At 40.5% G+C, this 21,021-nt stretch overlaps 1 protein-coding gene across 2 annotated transcripts; it reads left to right on the top strand.

The window, feature by feature from the left end:
- Positions 1 to 1,916: 1,916 nt before the first annotated feature.
- On the top strand, positions 1,917 to 19,968 carry LOC138975152 (ubiquitin-conjugating enzyme E2 Q1-like). 2 transcript variants are annotated; one of them, XR_011458531.1, is made up of 10 exons: positions 1,917 to 2,318; positions 2,623 to 2,745; positions 2,951 to 3,126; positions 3,481 to 3,548; positions 5,609 to 5,685; positions 6,079 to 6,159; positions 7,065 to 7,158; positions 11,447 to 11,523; positions 13,989 to 17,032; positions 17,635 to 19,968. XR_011458531.1 is itself a non-coding variant. In XM_070347819.1 (9 exons), exons 1-9 carry the CDS (start codon positions 2,154 to 2,156, stop codon positions 14,127 to 14,129), a joined length of 1,002 nt encoding a protein of 333 aa, XP_070203920.1. In that variant the 5' UTR covers positions 1,917 to 2,153; the 3' UTR covers positions 14,130 to 19,968. The 2 variants fall into 2 exon arrangements, 1 of the variants encoding a protein (XP_070203920.1); XM_070347819.1 differs by having other exon boundaries at positions 13,989 to 19,968.
- Positions 19,969 to 21,021: the final 1,053 nt, after the last annotated feature.

Below are 21,021 nucleotides of genomic sequence, written 5' to 3'. Positions count from 1 at the left end.
TGATTAAAATTCATTTAACTCAGGGGCGGATCAGTTCATTTTATGGGGGGGGTTTCCAAAAGTATATTGTGAAGATATGGGTGTGAAGGCGCGAAGCGCCGAGCCGACGGCGCAAAGCGCCTAGCTTGCTAGGGGGGTCCGGGGGCATGCCCCCCCGGAAAATTTTGTAAAAAAGGATGCAAAATGGTGCAATCTGGTGCATTTTGAGGATGATCATTACCAGTTTCAGGCAGCAGATTTTGTCACTGATTAATACCCCAAAAAAACACCATTTAAAAAAAAAAATTTTGGCTGGGGGGGGGTTTCCGGAAACCCCTGAAACCCCCCCCTCGTCCGCCCCTGTAACTATTTGGCATAGTTTCGGAGCAGGTTTTAGCAAATCGTTGCAGGTGTTTCTAAATTACAGTAGGCCTACAGCGAATGTCCCTTGAACTTTTTAAGGTCCAAATCGTCAGAAAACTTTCCAAAATCAGTGGTGCCTTCGAGTGTACTATCTTTAACTGAACTGAGTGACATACGTTATAACAGCTCAAAATTAATGCTTGTTCGCTGCAAAACTGTCTCATCTTGACTGATGTCTCTTCTTTGTGTCACTCACACAGAAAAGAAGACTCAAACGCTCCTAACCGACACATTTCCAACAACACAGCGCATGATCATTTGTGTGACCGTAAGCCCTATAGTCCTTCATACTGATGCAGAGAAACATCTGTACGGGCAATATTCCTTTAAGTCTCTGTGGTGGGTTCGGTTATTAATTTTTAAGCCCTTTGTGGAAGGTTTGATTATACGATGGAATAGTTATCGATTATGATGTTGATGAGATGATCGTGTTATGATGATGTGTTTAAGGTCTCTCCCTGGACTGACTACAATGTTTGTGTGGACAAACACTGACGCGTACACAAGTATCTTTGTTCCCCTTTACCAGAAAATTAACTATTTTGTGTGTGTGTTCTATGTTGTTCCTCAATCGCCCTTTCTTCAGGGTGTGATAATTTGAATGTTGATTTGTTTAAATATCAACATGCAACAGAATCGAAGACATTTCATCAGTACTGAGCTGCCGGTTTGTGGTCAAATCAGTCTGACTATATCAGTAGCCCACGACAGTTCCAAGTTTCATTCGTTATCTTGTAAATTAGCACGTTAAGTCCTATTTTATTTGTTATTTTTGGCTTCAACTTAAATAAAAGTCAAAGTTAGTTTTAGAAACAGTTTATCACTTTTCTCAGTCCAGCCACAAAGTCGGTCAGTTCAGCCACTTAGGCGGGGACCCGGAGTGTAGCTCAGTCGGTAGCGCGCTGGATTTGTATCCAGTTGGCCGCTGTCAGCGTGAGTTCGTCCCCACGTTCGGCGAGAGATTTATTTCTCAGAGTCAACTTTGTGTGCAGACTCTCCTCGGTGTCCGAACACCCCCGTGTGTACACGCAAGCACAAGACCAAGTGCGCACGAAAATCAGTCCATGTCAGAGTTCGGTGGGTTATAGAAACACGAAAATACCCAGCATGCTTCCTCCAAAAACGGCGTATGGCTGCCTAAATGGCAGGGTAAAAAACGGTCATACACGTAAAATTCCACTCGTGCAAAAAACACGAGTGTGCGTGGGAGTTTCAGCCCACGGAACGCAGAAGAAGAAGAAGAAGTTCAGCCACTTGTCTTGCCACTGGAATAACTGATTTACCCCAAATTAATACTGAGTCTCAGCAGGCTGTACATAGCAAATTTATTTTGCATACACGTATCACGTTTAACAGGGAGCAAAAAACAAAACAAAAGGACAATAATCTTTTTTTGCAAACCAAATTTATACAAGTATCTATCCTTCAACTTGGTATTCCGATACAGGGTTGCTAAAACTGGCTTGTACTGGCTTGGAATAATCGGTTACTCGATTAGAGTAGCCTCCCTTACAACTGTATTGTCCACTGAGATTCGGCATTCGTGAAAGAACCCATGTAAAGATGCAGTTAAAGGCAGTCTAGACCTTCAACTCCAAAAAAGGAGCACACCACGGAGGGAAAAGCTGTAGCAGCAGCTCCTATGCCCAACAGCAAGATTCTATTTTGCCTGTAACGCCTATTTATAATTGTAATTACAAGCGAAACGTTCGGTGCAGGAAATCGAAACTGTTGACACTGATTGACTGAACATGGAGTTTGTGGAAATGAAAGAAAGTGCGGAACGTTGGCTAGGAGAACACAACAGCAAGTTCAAACTGACTGCTGCAGACGAAAACGAAAACAGGCTTATTTTCAGCACCCCAGACACGAAAACGTCATTCAATATCACTTGTCCCAACAAGGGCGAAGCTTGGGTATGACATCCTGTTTTGACTGTGTTAAAGTAAACACTAATGCTGTCCCTTTTTACTTTTCTTCTAATGTAAATAACTCGATATGCTTCTTAATGTAATCCTTAACAGGTAAACAGCTTTCATCTCTTCTAACATTGGCTCTCAGTATAACACACTCCGGCATTGACAAGGTGTGGCGGTGTTGTTACTGTTAGTGGTTTGATTTCACTTTCAGTCATAAAGTGTAAACAAAACTAAGTGCAGTTATATAGGAACATACATGAATTGAGCAGCTGATATAATAAATCTTGTGGTCTTGTTTCAGAGTGTATGTAGTGAAAATGAAAACGTGCTGAAAAAACTGCAAGACACAATGGAGTATCTGGATTCCAAGGAAGGCCTCACTGTGGATATGGTTCTGACTCGCATCAGCAAAAGCCTCACCGATGTAAGTCTTTGAGTTTGACTCAACCTGCAAGTGTGTTATCCACTAGACTATGTACCATTTTGAGACTCCTTCCATTTTAAGACTTGATTTTCTCAGATTTTTTGAGGTTTTAAAAAGGGGGTTCCACTGTACCATATGCTTTGTTGTCTTGCATGGTCACCTCTAAAGGTTTAATTGCTAGCCTTACTTTATTTCTGCTTCCTAGCTGTCAGGGGGTGAGACAGAGCAGGCGTGCAATGGCCGAGGAGCTGACAAGAGCGATGACGAAGATGATGTTGATGAGTTTGAGGATGAGGAAGATGATAGCGATGGCTACTACTATGGAGACATTGACCCTGATGTGGAGGAACCTAAGAAGGATGAGGAAAAAGAGGAAGAGGAGTATGTATTGCTGTTCACATCTTGTAATTCATATCCATTTTCTGACACAGTTGGTAGATTAGGCCAGCTAGGAGTAGTAGTACTAGTAGGAGGGGGACATGTGATTCTTCTGCTGACATGTACCCCCATCAACTGCTGAAGTCAAGGAACTGATGATGATAGATTAGTTTTTGTGTTTCCTGTAAGATAAAGAACACTGCTTGTGCTGCTAATTGTTAGTGGCAGTTGTTCAATAACATGCAACAAAACTGATTATAAACAACTTTATAACCAGAATTCAGGCACCGAAAAGAGCCAAACCTGACTGTAGTATTTGGAATATCATTTGACAGTTTTGATATTTTTTGTTTGCAGTCTGGACACGCACACTTTCTTCGCTGCGCAGGGAGCCACCCCATCTTCTGTACAACGTCTGACAAAAGGTGAGGAGGATGAAGTAAAGTTATACTCTCAGTCAATGGAAGTTTTCCCATTCATCAAACTCTTGCATCATCTTGCTGTGTAGCCTTAGGATTACGGCGTCGTGTTTGAAAAGTCACAATTTTGGTGTATGTTTGAATTGTATTCATTTCTTTTTGTTAGCACTACATTTAAGGAGAAACTCCATGAGTTGAGAAGTCTACTTCAAGGCATTTCTCTAACTCGGGAAGGCATGTTGTAGCAGTTCAATATATATTATACTAGATTGTGTCCGGGGTCTACCTGAATATGCCCACCAAATTTGAAGCAGATCCATCGAGAACTTTGGCCGTGCATAGCGAACACACAGACAGACAGACACACACAAGCCGTATATAGATATAGAAAGATGAGTAGGCCACAATGGGAAAGAAATGGATTCAGATCGTTATTGCTATGTTTGTCCTCCATGGACAACAGCCCTTTCAACCGTCAAGGAGACATTGATCACTGTCAATACATTTGAAGTATGAAAAGTGTACATTATTTTTTTTCTCCATTGAATCAATTTGACAAAACAGATAAATAAGGGTCTCAACTGTTACTGTTAGCCTTGGTTCTTTTGGATTCAAATTTTATTTAAACACCAAATGGTTTGTCGTCTTCTTTTGTGAGTGACCTATGTAGAAAGTATTTTTCTCTGTTAAATTCCAGGTGCAAAGAAACCTCTCTGAGACATGCATGCTGTAATGGAAGAAAAACTAAGGTTTTGTGTAGAAAAACTGTTAATCACTTTATGTGTTTAGAAAATGTTACATAGGAGGTGGAAAATACAGTTTTCTTATACAGCAGTCCCTCTCATGAACGGACACCCTTGGGCCATAGCAAAACTGTCCGTACATTGCAGGTGTCCGGTCACGGGAGGGGTGACCACACCATGCACCCCCTCCCCCATACACTCACACAGAGACACACAAACAACAGGATTGAGTCTATGCTAATCACTTCTTGTGGCTACTAAACAATAACAATAAACTCCTAATACTTCTTTAAACGTTCTGTAAAAAGGATTTGTATGAAAAGTGTTGAAAAGAAGAGATAAAATAAATCCTCAAGGCAGTGAACATACTCACCATGCACTGACATACGAAAGCAGCCACACAAACACAGCACAGAGGAGCGTGTGCAGATGCTTTGCAAGAATAAGCTTGAAAACCAGTTTGAATAAATAGCAGCAGATAGAGCTGCATGTCATAATCAAGTAATTTATTTGGTTCTTGTCTGGCTTTATTGACTGCATGCCGATCATGTGGCATGGCAGTGACTTTTCACTCTTCAGTCGGAAATACACTGTACATAACACAGCTCCCACTCTCCCTCACTAATGCCTACCCCAAGCCGTGACAACTGATGCTAGGAAATTGTGTGGAAGAGTACACCTCTCTATTTCTCTCCAATGCTCTTCCTGCTGACATGCGGTGACACCGGACACCCCACAGAGTTTAGCCAGCTAACCCTCCACCCCCCCCCCCCTTTCTCTCTCTCTCACCCCTCCAGCCATGTACTGTTGGGGGCTGTGGCCAGAGAGGCCAGCTGCACTGTTCACTCAGAGCAAAACCAGTTGACTGTGTCGTAACTTTTGACAAAGCAAGACAACTGAAGGGTTCATAGATTAGGCAACCGACTCACTGGTCAAGGCTGAGGGGAAACAAGAGTATCTTGTCAATGAAAGAGGTTACACACAGACACACGATGGGTACACGTGCACTCAAGTTATCAGTGACTGTCATCACACCATTGCGGCTGTGATCTTTGTACCAAGAGCCGGACTGCTCTGTTATCGATTTTGTTGTGGTGAAAATTTGACGATGGTCTGTCCGTACATTGGAGGTATGACCTGCTGTTGGGACCGAAAATGAGTGTCCGCGTCCACGTTTTGCAGGTGTCCGTTTAAGGGGGGGCAAATATAGAAGGAAAACACTCCGTGCCGAGCAAATGTGTCCGTACATGTCAGGTGTCCGCTCACGCCGGGGGCCGTACATTGCAGGGACTGCTGTATGAAATCCTCTTGTTGTTTCTGCAGATTTGAAGAGCATCAGCAAACAGGGGGATAAATATGGATTTACTGCGGGACCAAGGGGAAATAATCTCTTCAAATGGGTAAGTATAGTTAGCATATATATGCATGTGTGCTTATGTGTCAGAAAGAGAGAGAGAGGGGGGGGGGGGAGGGGGAGGAAGAATGGACAGAGAGATCAGACAGAAAGAGAGAGAGAGAGAGATGAGGCCTAGTACCTGTCAAAATGTCTTTGTGTAAAAGTGTGTGACATATGAGTTGTGTACGATTGTCTTTACATGCTTGCTTGCCTGAGGATAAGATGTTGAAAATTTAAGTGCATGCAACTGTAAGACCAGGACTTATGATGCATATCACCCGTATGTTCTGCATTGTACACAGGTGATGCGTAGATTTCTGCCTGTGTATGCACACAGTCTCTTTTTGGTCAAGAAGCAGTGTGTTTTAACTAATAATCTACCCTTGTTTAACAACAGGATGTGAAGATGATAAACATCCCTGAAGACAGCAACCTGGGCAGAGATCTCAAGAAATATGCACATAAATACAATAGAGAGGTAAGCTTTTGACAAACACAACATTGGTGGAAGATATATGTAATAATAATAATAATAATAATAAATAACTTTTCTATAGTGCGGGTCCCATCAATTGCCTCCAAATCGCTTGTGGATGTGATATGCTTATATTTGTGTCAAGAGAATTTGGCACAATTTAACATCGGGGGAAATGGTAGCTCACAGATGTTATTTTAAAAACCTTTACTTTAGTTCCATATCATTATCATCAGTTTCTGGCGTATGGGCAAGAACAGATTGCTTTTTTACCCCTATTTCTATGAGTCTACAGTGATATTTAAAGCATTGATGTTGATCTTACTCTCTATCTGCCTGTGTGTTTGTCTGTCTGTCCCTCTTTTTAACTGTTAAATTGAGTACGTAACCTTGAGATTTATGGGTCATTGGGTGTTTTTCCAGGTACCATTTAGCCTGCAGATTCATGATCTTACTGATCTAAGGAACCCACCTTCATTCCTGATGCAAACCTCACCCTTCCCTTTAATGCCCCTGCATTCTTCGATTTTTTGCTCATATCATCAGTAAAGTTGCCTCCATTTTAAGACTTCTTCTCAATCAATCAATCAATATGAGGCTTATATCGTCCCCCGAAAGCGGCGTATGGCTGCCTAAATGGCGGGGTAAAAACGGTCATACACGTGAAATTCCACTCGTGCAAAAACACGAGTGTACGTGGGAGTTTCAGCCCACGAACGCAGAAGAAGAAGGCTTATATCGCGCGTATTCCGTGGGTACAGTTCTAAGCGCAGGGATTTTTTTTTTATAATTTAATTTTTTTTTTAATGCAATTTATATTGCGCAAGACCTGATTTTCTCAGATTTTTTAGGTCTTCAAAGTTGGGGCAACTACTGTGCCACTGATTAATTTCTGCTGACCATTACAGGAATGCATTGAAATGGAAATGCAGTTCCCAGGAGACTACCCTTTCAGCCCTCCTTTCTTGAGAGTCCTCCGACCCAGGTTCAAATTCCTCACTGGTCAGTAGCTACTGCCACTTTAATTACTGTTGTTGGTTTGTTCAGTGTTCTCTGTGAATCTTGTCATCGTAGATTTTATAGTTCAGAGTGTCAGCTTGTATGAGGCATTACATTTTGATTTTTGTCTCTGCTGCGACAGTTTTTTTGGTTCAGTAATTGCAGGCCTGAAAGAAGCGAGTATTTTACTCGCCATGGCGAGTAGAAACATGTACCGTATTTGATGGATTACAAGACGCACCGTTTTATAAGCCGCACCCCCGACCTTTAACAAAAAAATTGGGATGAGCCACGTATAGGCCGTGTCACTATATTAGCCGCCGTCAAAAAAAATTTAATCAGATTGTGTCAATCAATCAAAACAACCAGGCAAACGAAAGTACGGTATTTGGCGAAATCGGCTCCGAGAATAAACAAGTGAAACAAAGAAGAAAAGTGAAAAAGTTTGAAGAAAAATATCACACACACAATTTGTAACCAACACACACATGTAGTCCCGCCCGGAATAAGCTTTTTTGGGATGATTTACGACTTTTGCGCACATTTCGAGCAGACGAAAACACAACATGGCGGCTCTCGCTCCTCCAACTATCGCGAGACACAAAAAAACGAAATCTCGCGCGCGAGATCCTGATACATCCGGTGTTTCTCTGTACGCTATCTTGTCACGACGACTTGTTGACAAACGAAGATTCGCGAAAGAAAGAGAAAAGCGCCGAGTCTTGAGTAGAGAGCTAATAAAGTACCGGTAATCGCTAATCGAGCGAAATGAAAATCCGCGGCGTCTTCCATTAGGTGAATGCTATTCAAGTTTAGGTAACGTTTTAGCCGCATCTTTTTATAAGCCGCAATGCGATTTAAAAATAAAAAAATCTGCGGCTTGTAGTCCGTCAAATACGGTAAATGGCGAGTAGAAATGTTAATCTATTTGCCAAATGCGAGTAAAGTTGCTGAAACAAATGGTTGGTTTGGCGAGTAAAATTTGCTCTCTGGCTAGTAAATTATGAGAAGTACTAGCCAAAGGCCAGTGCCCCATTTTGTGGACTTTCAGCGCTGAATTGGTCAGTGTGTCCCACAAGACTTTTAACATATACATTTCTGACTCTGTATTTACGACGGCTTGGTAAGAATTTGAGTCATGAATGGTACTTTCTGCAATGCTGGTCTCATTTTGGAGTCCTTCTGTTTCATGCTCCTCAATTTCACACAAAAACTGAATAACGCATTGTTGGTTGCGACCTGCTCAAGAATTTTCATCGATGTTGAAGATGTGTGATAAAAGATATGCCCCAAAATGGGGAAAAATCATGCAGAGTGGTTACCTTGAATGGTAGTCAAGTACGATAGTAAATTGTAAAAGCTTGACTAAATGTAAAAATTAAACAACAGTTCTGCATAGCATGTTTTGCTCACATCAACTGACTCTGTGTTAAGCTATAGCTGTGCATCAAAATACCAACAATGTTTTTGTTTGAAAAAGGGATATTGGTGTTTGAAATGAGAAAAATCCACACAATAGGCGCTTCTGGGGTACTGGGCGCAAGTCAAAGAAAGTACATGTAAACAGAATGGAAATACATTTTCTCGTGCGGTGAGATCAAACAGTCTGCATTCTGAGAGCTGTTTGGCCTTGTGACCTCTGGTCAATGACCATGTTTTTAGCTGAGACCAGCTGCCTGCCCTAGTTCACAGACACTGCCCTTCTGACCCCGGGTCAGTGACCTAGTTTTAACTATGACACCGACGCCTTTGTGTCTGAGAAAAAAAATTATGGGCTGGTCACAGAAGCAGAAACATGAATATTACTAGAGTGGGACGGTTCCCTTTCTTTGTACATGTATAGCTATAGCGATGTTGGTACATCTGTACTCTTCTTTAGCCATACACAAGGCGATACCGGTCAATTAGGCGCAGGGGTCTGGAGCAAATTTTTGATTAGTGCTTTTGTGAACAAGAAACAATTGACAAGTGGCTCTATCCCATCTCCCCCCTTTCCCCGTCGCGATATAACCTTCGTGGTTGAAAACGACGTTTAACACCAAATAAATAAATAAATAGGTGCAGGGGTATAAGTTGAGGAAAAATGTTTCGCCTTATAGTCCCGAAAGTACGGTAAGGCTGCGTCATGCAAGTTTGAAGGTTGAGAAAATAAATAAAATAATAAAACAAATCTACATGATAAATAAAGTTAGAACAGTTAAAGTGAAATCAATGCAACGTTATATTTCCTTATAATTATGGTGTCACAAATGTCACACCCATTATGCTGTAAATATTTATGTCATAACACCAACTCATGTGCAGTAAAACCCGGCCCACTGTTGATGTATCGCTGCTAACAGCATCAACAATTAAAGCAGCAAAGTTTTTGTACGTAAATGCTTGGTTGGAAGAGAAACTATTTTTGTTTTACATCTGCTGCCCATGCAATGAAAACGACAGTTATCCTGTCGCAACTGTTATGGTTCATAGACAAAGAAAATTAATGATGACTTTTTTACGAATGTTAATGAGTCTTAAAACTGAAACTTCGCACACTTTTAGTGTTTGATGATGTCCAGATAATATTATGGCGCAAGTCTTATTGACCTAGCTCAAGTTTTGAGGTCAATGTAGGGTTGATTTCAGGTTAAAAAAAATGTTTTGAAGCTAGTGTTTTGAAACTTCACACGCTGAAACTACATTTAAAATAGTCTGTTTAACAGCAACAACATTTTTTCACTTTTTATATTTAGTCAAGTTTTGACTAAATATTTTAACATCGAGGGGGAATCGAAACGAGGGTCGTGGTGTATGTGCGTGTGTGCGTGCGTGTGTGTGTGTGTGTGTGTGTGTGTGTGTGTGTGTGTGTGTAGAGCGATTCAGACTAAACTACTGGACCGATCTTTATGAAATTTGACATGAGAGTTCCTGGGTATGAAATCCCCGAACGTTTTTTTCATTTTTTTGAGTCACTTGAGAAAAAGTGACTCTATGTAATCGGTCAGTGTTAGTCTGTCCGGCCGTCCGGCCGGCCGGCCGTAGACACCACCTTAACGTTGGACTTTTCTCGGAAACTATCAAAGCGATCGGGCTCATATTTTGTTTAGTCGTGACCTCCAATGACCTCTACACTTTAACGATGGTTTCGTTGACCTTTGACCTTTTTCAAGGTCACAGGTCAGCGTCAAAGGAAAAATTAGACATTTTATATCTTTGACAAAGTTCATCGGATGTGATTGAAACTTTGTAGGATTATTCTTTACATCAAAGTATATACATCTGTAGCCTTTTACGAACGTTATCAGAAAAACAAGGGAGATAACTAGCCTTTTCTGTTCGGCAACACACAACTTAACGTTGGGCTTTTCTCGGAAACTATAAAAGTGACCGGGCTCAAATTTTATGTGAACGTGACTCATTGTGTTGTGAATAGCAATTTCTTCCTGTCCATCTGATGCCTCATATAATATTCAGAACTGCGAAAGTGACTCGATCGAGCGTTTGCTCTTCTTGTTGATAAATGTCTTTGATGACGTCATATCCGGCTTTTCGTGAAAGTTGAGGCGGCACTGTCACGCCCTCATTTTTCAACCAAATTGGTTGAAATTTTGGTCAAGTAATCTTCGACGAAGCCCGGGGTTCGGTATTGCATTTCAGCTTGGTGGCTTAAAAATTAATTAATGACTTTAGTCATTAAAAATCTGAAAATTGTAAAAAAAAATAAAAATTTATAAAACGATCCAAATTTACGTTTATCTTATTCTCCATCATTTGCTGATTCCAAAAACATATAAATATGTTATATTCGGATTAAAAACAAGCTCTGAAAATTAAATATATACAAATTATTATCAAAATTAAATTGTCCAAATCAATTTAAAAACACTTTCATCTTATTCCTTGTCGGTTCCTGATTCCAAAAACATATAGATATGATATGTTTGGATTAAAAACACGCTCAGAAAGTTAAAACAAAGAGAGGTACAGAAAAGCGTGCTATCCTTCTTAGCGCAACTACTACCCCGCTCTTCTTGTCAATTTCACTGCCTTTGCCATGAGCGGTGGCCTGATGATGCTACGAGTAAAATGGCATTGCGTTTCATTCTGTGAGTTCGACAGCTACTTGACTAAATATTGTATTTTCGCCTTACGCGACTTGTTTGTTACTCTTTTCACAAAAGGGGACCAGCTTAGTAGAAAGTGTAATATGTAAACAAAACTTGCTTTTTTTTTGTAAATGTGTTTATGTTTATTTGCTGTGTACTGCATGATTAATTTTGTCTGATAGGTTGATTGGTTGATTGTGCAGGCCATGTAACAATTGGAGGCAGTATATGTATGGAGATGCTGACCAAGTCTGGCTGGAGGCCCTGCAATGATATTGAGGTGGGTGTCAATTGTGACCCTCCACCACGAAATGAGTCGCATGTCACCTCGCGCGGTTCTGCGCTAGGCTTAATACAAGTCCGGGGAGTGTCTTGTAACAGTGTGAGGGTCACCTTAGTCACAGGCATATAAGTCAAACAGTTTTCGCTCTTTTCTAAAACGGTTTTCACCACTGGATAGAGCATAAAAAACTCTTTAGGAAAATGTAAAAATATGAAAATCATGCAAAGGTGACATGCGACACACTTCGTGGTGGAGGGTCACAATTTGTGTGTATTGTGTGTGAAGGGGAGGGAAGAGAGAGAGAGACAGAAAGCGTTTGCTTATACAAAGTTATAGCTGATTATGTAAAAACGTTTGATGATCCAGGGAGTTTTATTATAGCATCTCAGGGCAAATGCAACAATGAAGTATCTATGCTCATTTTCCCTTTTAAAAAAAAGAAGAAATCCTTGTAGCTAGAAGAGCATGGGTTGTACAGGAAAGAGACTTGGTAGTACATGTACTGTAGATGCAAATATTACCCCAAACTGCTATTTTTGACTCCCCTGAGTAATCTGGCCGGCTGTGCATGGACAATAAACTTAACATTAAAGTTATCTCGGATGTTTTTGAAGCTAGAGCTTTGAAACTTTGCACACTTCTAGGGTTTGATGATCTCCTGACATGACCCTAATTTGGTTGACCCTCATCAAATTGAGGGGTCACAGCAGGGTCATGTTTGATTAATAAATGCTTAATATTGAGGATTTCTCTGATGTTTTGAAGTTACTGGGCCTCAACATTTTATACATTTGTAGGTTTTGGTGATCTTTAGAAATTACATAAATTTGGCTTGTTTTCGTCAAATGTATCACTACTACAGTAGACTCCGCTTAATAAGGTCACCTTGGTGCAGGACAAAAGTGGCTATATTAAGCGGGTGGATTTAATAAAAGGAACTCATGGTTTTCAGGCAAACAGAGCCTTAAAACAAAGGAGAGACATTCTGTGTGCATCTCTTTTATTAAACAGAAAAACATCCTTACAAAAGCTAATAAAATAGCATTAGAGAGACAACTTGGCGATTTTGATAAACAGCTTATTCATGAAGCAAATAAAGCAAAAAGCGCTCAAATCCGTTCTTGAGAAAAGTTTATAGCAGAGGGAGAGAAAAATACGAGATATGGTACATGTATGGTCACAGATTTGTCAGCATCCCACGTGAAACTCCCAGAATTACAGCACCTTCCCTGATAGAGACAGACGGCAGAGCTTTAAACTTTTCTAGGATTGCGATCTTTTCTACAGGGGTCATGTCTGTTCTCTTGCGTTTGGTGGCCATGGTTACTGGTGTCCAGATTCAGACAAAACACTTGTTGGCAGTGTATGTGACAGAAATGCGATCATAAACAATCATGCACATGAACAAAAGCTCAGAAGTATGCTTCTGTTGGAAGTTGTTTATGACCACTGACTTGCACTTAACGTGATTTCAAACTCACAAGAGGCTGGCCAAAACGTCTCAGGTTGTTTGAAAACCAGTCATGCATTAGCTGCGGGTGATCAGACAGCGATTACAGACTCACTGTTACGGCTTTTCACACCTAACGCAAGCGGGTGATTTTAAGCATAAAACATAAGGAAAAAAATCCGTGCAGTCAGAAATTGGCCTCAAAAAGCGGGTGGCTTTATTAAACATGGCCTTATTAAGCGGATTCTACTGTATTACTACTAAAACTATCCGCTGAACTATCAAGGTAACAAGTCTCTAATTTATCCAAATATGATGTCATTGTTAGATTTGAGGTCACAGGGATGGGGGGTCTTAAAAGGGAGGGAGTATTCTATGGGGGGGGGGGGGGGGGGGGGGGGGCTGTAATTGGACATGACGAAGGGGGGTCGTATAATGCAGTTGCTTTTCTTGTTGTGAAAGTAAGTGGGAAAAAACACCCATATTTTTGCAACATATTATGTAAGAATTGTTCTGAACAAGGAGAGTTTGTTCCCATGTCTGCACAATTGCAAATGTTAAGATATGATTCACCGGCTTTGACTAATGTGAATAAAGGAATAAGACAGCAAAACAAGTTGGATCAAACATTATGAATACAGAATGGGGACATTGTTTCAAGCTTCAGTGGCTTGCACAGATTACTTTCATGCAGACTTTTGTTTTAGAAAGCTTGCGTCAACTAGGAATTTACAGTTTTTTTACCAGAACATTCCTCAAAACACTGGAAATGCAATTGGTAACCAGTCATACATACTGGTTGTTACTTCTTTTCCTTGGTTCCTTCCTGGCAAGCATAATATAATCTCTGTGTTTTAGACTTGGTTTTCATGGTCAGCTTAACAGAGTGACCTTTTTTTGTGAGAGCCGTGATTCGTGTAAAGTAATACCAGTTTTGGGTATTGGCTAGCACAATCACTAGTTATATTTCAGAGTGCAACGATAATATAATCACATTTGTTCTTTTCTTCAGGGGATCCTGGTACAGGTGAGGAGTGAGATTCTGAGCGACCCCAAGGCGTCATTACACCAAACCTTGGCGGACTCATTGTACACTGAGGCAGAAGCCAAGGATGCCTTTCAGCGCATGGTGGAACGATACGGCTGGAAGTAGCGGATCTCAATCAAAGTTGCTGAAGGCTATTTCTCTAAGACTTTTGTTTTACCACGAAGGGTGCCAACTGTGTAGAGAAAATATATGAAAAAGAAACTGGGGAGAAAGGTCTAGAGTGGTAAGGGGAGGTGGTGGAGGTATATCAAGTCTGAAACGTTCTGGTTAGAAAACAAATTAGACGGTCTGTAAGCTATATCTTTCTTAACTTCTCTCTTTCTTACTTTCTGTCTGTGTTTTTTTTAACTTTCTGTCTGTCTGTCTGTATCTTTTTCTCTCTGTCTTTCTTTCTTCTTTCTTTTTGAGTGAGCATGGGTTGGTTCTTTTTTGTAAAATCTTAGTCTTCTAATTGTATGATTGTCCAATCTTTGGGTTCTCTTTTAAAGTATACAACTCCTGGCAATCAAAGGGTTAGGCCTTAGAGTGTGTTCTTGTTCATGCGCTTCAGAATGAGAAAAGGACATTTCCGGTATAGCCCGTCAATTTTGTAAGGGGGAGGGGGGGGGGTATGGAAGGCGAAAAGGGTCAAATGATCGATGAAAAGGATCGATTCTTTTCGCGTTTGACCCTTTCCGCCCGACACGCGGAAAGGGTCAAATGATCGGTCAAATGATCGATCAAAAGGATCGATCCTTTCGCGTTTGACCCTTTCCGTCCGACGCGCGGAAAGGGTCAAATGATCGAGTAAAAGGATCGTGCAAAAGGATCGATCCTTTTAAACGATACTTTTGAACGAGCAGTTTCATCGCGCTGCCGTTTCGGAAAATCATGGAACGGATTAGCACAAAGAACGAATCTAGAAAGTAAAGTAAGTAGATTACGTGTTCTGGTGCGGCGTGAAGGAGCATGAAATATCAAGAGAAATAAACAAAAAGTTCTTCTTGTTTTAGCGAGTACATTTAGGGGTGTGTAGTTAAAATTACTGTGTGAAAAGTGTTTGGCGCGAAGCGTTCGTCTGCAACAGATCTAGATGTGCCACTTTCAGCACATATACAGGAACGTGTACGGGTAACCTCATCAAATCTAGTTTTTACGTCACGCGTTTGAGCCGAGATCTGCAGTTTTGGTAAACAACATATGATTTGGAACATTGGAGAGAAAAAGTGAGTCACGGGTGACGGAATATCTACACTTACACGTACAGGTCTTTGCTACACGTTCGATCATCTAGAACACTGGACGCACGTACACGCGAACTGAAATCTGAAGTCAGTTTGCCACCAAAATGTGAACTCCAGACTGTGTGCCGGTAAAATTCCGGTTCCACTTTTTGTCGGCACCGGATCCAGTAAAAGGATCGATCGTTTGACCCTTTCCGCGCAAATTGTGAAAAGTGTTATCCAAGGATTTCTGTGAGGTACATGTACTTTCTCTGTCCACAGATACTTAAGTGATTTAGAAATTTCGTGACAGCTGATTGTGTGAAAGAGGTGTTTGTGTGCAGAGTGTCAATTACAACGGCTCACCAACAGAATCTGAATTTATACTATTTAATTATGTGTAGTGAAATGTTATAACGTGCTGTCATCTGTCTTCTTTTACTTCAACATCAGCCCAAGGGCGGGGATGTAGCTCAGTCGGTAGTGCGCTGGATTTGTATCCAGTTGGCCGCTGTCAGCGTGAGTTCATCCCCACGTTCGGCGAGAGATTTATTTCTCAGAGTCAACTTTGTGTGCAGACTCTCCTCGGTGTCCGACACCCCCGTGTGTACACGCAAGCACAAGACCAAGTGCGCACGAAAAAGATCCTGTAATCCATGTCAGAGTTCGGTGGGTTATAGAAACATGAAAATACCCAGCATGCTTCCTCCGAAAACGGCGTATGGCTGCCTAAATGGCGGGGGAAAAAACGGTCATACACGTAAAATTCCACTCGTGCAAAAAACACGAGTGTACGTGGGAGTTTCAGCCCACGAACGCAGAAGAAGAAGAAGAACATCAGCCCAGAATCAACTGAGCTCTGTCTTCTTAATATGACCAAACTTCAGATATTGTTCACATTTTTGTATACCGGTTTGTTCACAAGCACATGATCTTACCAGCCCCCAACCACCATTACCTTCAGTCTACGCGAGGTGATACATATATGCCCTTTCACCTCTTCTACAAATAGACAGGGACGCCCCGCGGGTTAGGGGGAAGAATTTACCCGATGCTCCCCAGCATGCCGTACGAGGCGACTAACAGATTCTGTTTCTCCTTTTACCCTTGTTAAGTGTTTCTTGTATAGAATATAGTCAATGTTTGTAAAGATTTTAGTCAAGCAGTATGTAAGAAATGTTAAGTCCTTTGTACTGGAAACTTGCATTCTCCCAGTAAGGTCATATATTGTACTACGTTGCAAGCCCCTGGAGCAATTTTTGATCAGTGCTTTTGTGAACAAGAAACAATTAACAAGTGGCTCTATCCCATCTCCCCCCTTTCCCCGTCGCGATATAACCTTGAACGGTTGAAAACGACGTTAAACACCAAATAAAGAAAGAAAGAAAGAAATAGACAGGGGGTATCCCGGACTAAAAATAGTATACGGGATTGTGGGACAGCTGTTCTAGGGCAGTTATGTACTAAATTAGATTTTCAATACACCACGCTAAGCCTTTGGAATAAATTAAAATGAATAAAATACGAGAATTAGAGAATTACGAGTTCTGAATATTAAAAAAAAGTTGAAAAATGAAAAAACAGTTTTATATATTTTTGCCAGTTATTAAATGATTCGAACCCGTCAGTGTGCAAGCGCTATCTATACCAATGAGCCAACCCGCCACACAGTTCTATGAGATAAAAATAGAAAGTTGAATTTCGAACATTACACGTGAGTTCTCGAGCATGTGTCGACTCGTCGGTTTCCGAGTATCTCCGTTTGTATTTGTGTGCAGTACGTTCGTGTCAATCTCGCTGTTCGAGGTAAGTTCAGTTGATAACTGACCCTTTGCTACCTTTCACTTTTTATGTTTGGAAAAGCAATCTCAAGTAGCATTCATGTAAAGTGTGACCGACATTGCAGTTCGGCTCCGAAATGCATTGATCAATCGCTGAAAGGCACTGACGTTATTGCATGAAAGGATTTCCCTACCCAGAATTCCAAATGGTTTTTGAGGTTTTGAAGATTTAGTTGGGGACGACGACGATCTATGGTTGGTTTACTATATAAAGGGAAGCAAGCGGTTAAAAACAGGCGGCGACAGAGCCAATGCAGGGGGATATGAACTTGTAGATAATATACCTGTGGTTTGTCATGATTGCTGATTCAAAAAGCTCAACATTAATAAGTGCATGCGCTCTGTGTCTGCACTTGTGAACAATGGCTTGAGTGACCAGTGTGTACAAATTGTAAATCTCGGATGAGTACAATACAAAGTCTTTCAAGCTGGTGTGCATGTGGGTAAACAATAAGAGAGTACCAAGGTATAATGATGATGAGTGAATCTATTTTTGGTTTGAATGAGGAATTCATGTATTTTTTCAATAAAAACTAAATCTGTTCAAATATACGATTGTCTGTGCAGGTAACAAAAATTGTGTTCTCTGTATACTTGGTGTGAAGGTAAGAGTGAAGTCTACGCTTAGGCACGTTTCTGTATGCTTTGTGTGTTTTGGTTATTGACTGTACATTTCCGTCCACCTGAAAATACATGTATGTTGAAATGTGTGTGGCTAAAGGGAGCTTCTCCTGCATATACTTTGATGTCGACTCAGGTTAACATGTGTAAACACAAGTGTTCCGATTTGACTTGTTCAGAACTTGTTTTGTTTGTTTTGAAGGCGAGTCGTGTAAGTGTTTGCTTTTCTTGTTTACATCTACATGTATCATATGTGATTGATTTGAGTCATTTGTGCATTTGTTCAAAGTGTGGCATTGTTTGTAGTTTTAGATTTCTGCAGTTACATATATGTGAGATGCGTCATTTGTAAAAAGTGTGGCATTGTTTGTTGTGTTTTAGATTTCTGCAGTTACATATATATATGTGAGATGCGTCATTTGTTCCAAGTGTGGCATTGTTTGTTGTGTTGTAGATTTCTGCAGTTACATATATGTGAAATACGTCATTTGTTCAAAGTGTGGCATTTTTATTTTTGTTCATTAGTTTTTTTGCATTCTTCTGTATGTCAAACGGGTGTTTCCTTATTATTTTGTCACCCGGCACACTTTTATCTTTTGTTTTCACAGGATTGAAGGATGGTGTTTGCGATCTTTTTATTTTAATCTGCATGACATTTGTTTTGCTCTGTCTCGCTTTTAAGAGGTGTGTTTCTTTGCTAAGGAGTTTTTGTACAAAATGCTTTGTACAGAATACCTTGTCAATGTTGCCTCTTTTACTCAATTTTTGTGTGTGTTTTTTTGCGAGTGACTGTCTTTTTTGGTTTGTCGACTCCAGATGTACTTTTGTGTGTGTGTGTGTGCATTTTTCTGTGTTTTATAAAGCCTACTGGACAGTAATTATATTATATATGTTCACTTGAAATGAAAAAAAAAGTATACAAATTACAATCTTTTATTAAAGACAGCAACTGGTGGGCTGGACAAAACTTTGTTACAAAAAGATGCTGATGGAATTGCAGTGTTTTAAGAAAGATTTTGGAAGTTGCCCATTGCTTTTTTTTTTTTTACATTTAGTCAAGTTTTGACTAAATGTTTTAACATAGAGGGGGAATCGAGACGAGGGTCGTGGTGTATGTGTGTGTGTGTGTGTGTGTGTCTATCTGTGCATGTGTGTGTGTAGAGCGATTCAGAGTAAACTACTGGACCAATCTTTATGACATTTTACATGAGAGTTCCTGGGTATGATATCCCCAGACAGTTTTTTCATTTTTTGGATGCAAATGTCTTTGATGACACCCCCTGCGGGTTAGGGGGAAGAATTTACCCGATGCTCCCCAGCATGTCGTAAGATGCGACTAACGGATTCTGTTTTTCCTTTTACCCTTGTTAAGTGTTTCTTGTATGGAATATAGTCAATGTTTGTAAAGATTTTAGTCAAGCAGTATGTAAGAAATGTTAAGTCCTTTGTACTGGAAACTTGCATTCTCCCAGTATCATATATTGTACTACGTTGCAAGCCCCTGGAGCAATTTTTTGATTAGTGCTTTTGTGAACAAGAAACAATTAACAAGTGGCTCTATCCCATCTCCCCCCTTTCCCCGTCGCGATATAACCTTGAACGGTTGAAAACGATGTTAAACACCAATTAAAGTAAAGACAGGTCCATTTGGGACCATAATCCTCCTTGTATATTTTTGAGTGCTTCCTAAGGTCACATTTTTGAAACACAGGAATGTGTGTAATCTTTAGCTGGGTTTGATGGGGGTAAAAATAGGTAGCACCACACCATGGCAGCTGATTGTCATTATTCCTTACAGTGCTCCCATACAAACATTCATAAATGTGTACAGAGCTTGCCCACATTTTGTGAATGAATTGCCACTGTATGCATGTTTCATACATTAAAGTTTGTTTATAATGGTCAAACTATCAGAGGATTACTACTTGACCAAGGAATTGTTCAGGCAAGTTTGACTTGCGCATGTGTGCAGAATGTCGGTCAGGCAGACTTATGCATGAGTTTAGAATTAAGACATGGGCTCATGTGGCTGCATGGGCTGGAATCTGCAATTCAGATGATTTCGTAGTTGTTCTGGCAAGGAAAATAAAAAACGCAATGGCCATTCCAGGATATTGGGAGCTCCTAAAAATGTTCAGGCAGACTTTGCATGCTTCTCATGAAATACATTCTGCAACTGTTGCTTCATGAGTTGAATGTCAATTCAAAAATGAAATTGAAAAAAATGTTGATTCAGAATGTTTTTATATTTTTCTTTGAATAAAGACTTGTCTAAGTATTTGTAACTTGGTTGCATTGTATGTCTGTGCGAGATTGATTTACTTTATACTTGGGTTGAGCAGAGTTCTCGAACATGCTTGTGTTTGTGCATGGCAAACATATAAAGTATGCTAGCCTTTCTGTTTCAGATTAAGACAAATGTTCATACGCACACACATGTTTTAGAGGCCTTTATGCATTTTCGGCAAAACGCAGCCGATTTTGCGTAATGGGCGGGCGTTTGGGCACAACATAATTATAACATATTTAAGAACAAAAATTGATTTTCATGTAGGCTCATGCAGCCAAACCTTGAAGACAAACACACAACAGCTAGAATCCATTTTATAAGTTACAAGTGATGAGAAAGAACTTCATAATCAGTGGTATTCATCATATTAGTTACAAGAAATGTTTTCTGGTCACTGTTAATCAAATATTCAAAGGCAACATGAGAAAGTAAAAATGTATGCTGGCCTTTCAGATTAAACATTTTTATTCATACACACACACACACACACACACACACTCACACACACACACACACAACATTGTATGATTTTCATGTAAGTGCAGCCAATTCTTGAAGACACACCACAAACAAATATATACTTGTTATAGTACACATTTAGGAACATAGTCAATAGTTATGTAATACACAAAGATAGTATTTGAACTTTCAAGGGTATTGAAAGGAGCCTCAGTTAATAACCTGAGCAGCACAGCGATACAGAGAAACTTTGCTGCAGCTATCCCAAGGTGTTGAAGCAAAGTTTGCATGGGGCACTCTGTTGGCGTTATAAACACCTTGAGTGCTTTAGAATCTGCCCAATGCCTTTATTTTGACAGAAGGTGCTACATGTAGATCTTTGACACTAAAATACAAACATTACTCAGAGAAGAGAGAGAAAGAGAGAGCGGGACAAACAGACAGACAAAATGACAGAAAGACAGACAAACAGAAGATAGACAGGCAGGCACACAGGCAGGAAGGCAGACAGACAGTCATTCAGACAGACCTACAGACATTCAGACAGACAGACAGACGGACGGACCCTGCCTGCAGGTCGGCAC

This window comes from Littorina saxatilis, linkage group LG1 (assembly GCF_037325665.1).
Source record: "Littorina saxatilis isolate snail1 linkage group LG1, US_GU_Lsax_2.0, whole genome shotgun sequence".
Classification (NCBI taxonomy): Eukaryota; Metazoa; Mollusca; class Gastropoda; order Littorinimorpha; family Littorinidae; genus Littorina; species Littorina saxatilis.
This window is presented reverse-complemented; position numbering and strand designations above follow the sequence as displayed.

Excerpts from the sequence above, each read along its gene's own strand:
- LOC138975152 (XM_070347819.1), top strand. The coding sequence starts at position 2,154 with ATGGAGTTTGTGGAAATGAAAGAAAGTGCGGAACGTTGGCTAGGAGAA. Across the intron at positions 2,319-2,622 it reads CCAACAAGGGCGAAGCTTGG|AGTGTATGTAGTGAAAATGA; the intron begins GTATGACATCCT and ends GTCTTGTTTCAG. Across the intron at positions 3,549-5,608 it reads TGTACAACGTCTGACAAAAG|ATTTGAAGAGCATCAGCAAA; the intron begins GTGAGGAGGATG and ends TTGTTTCTGCAG.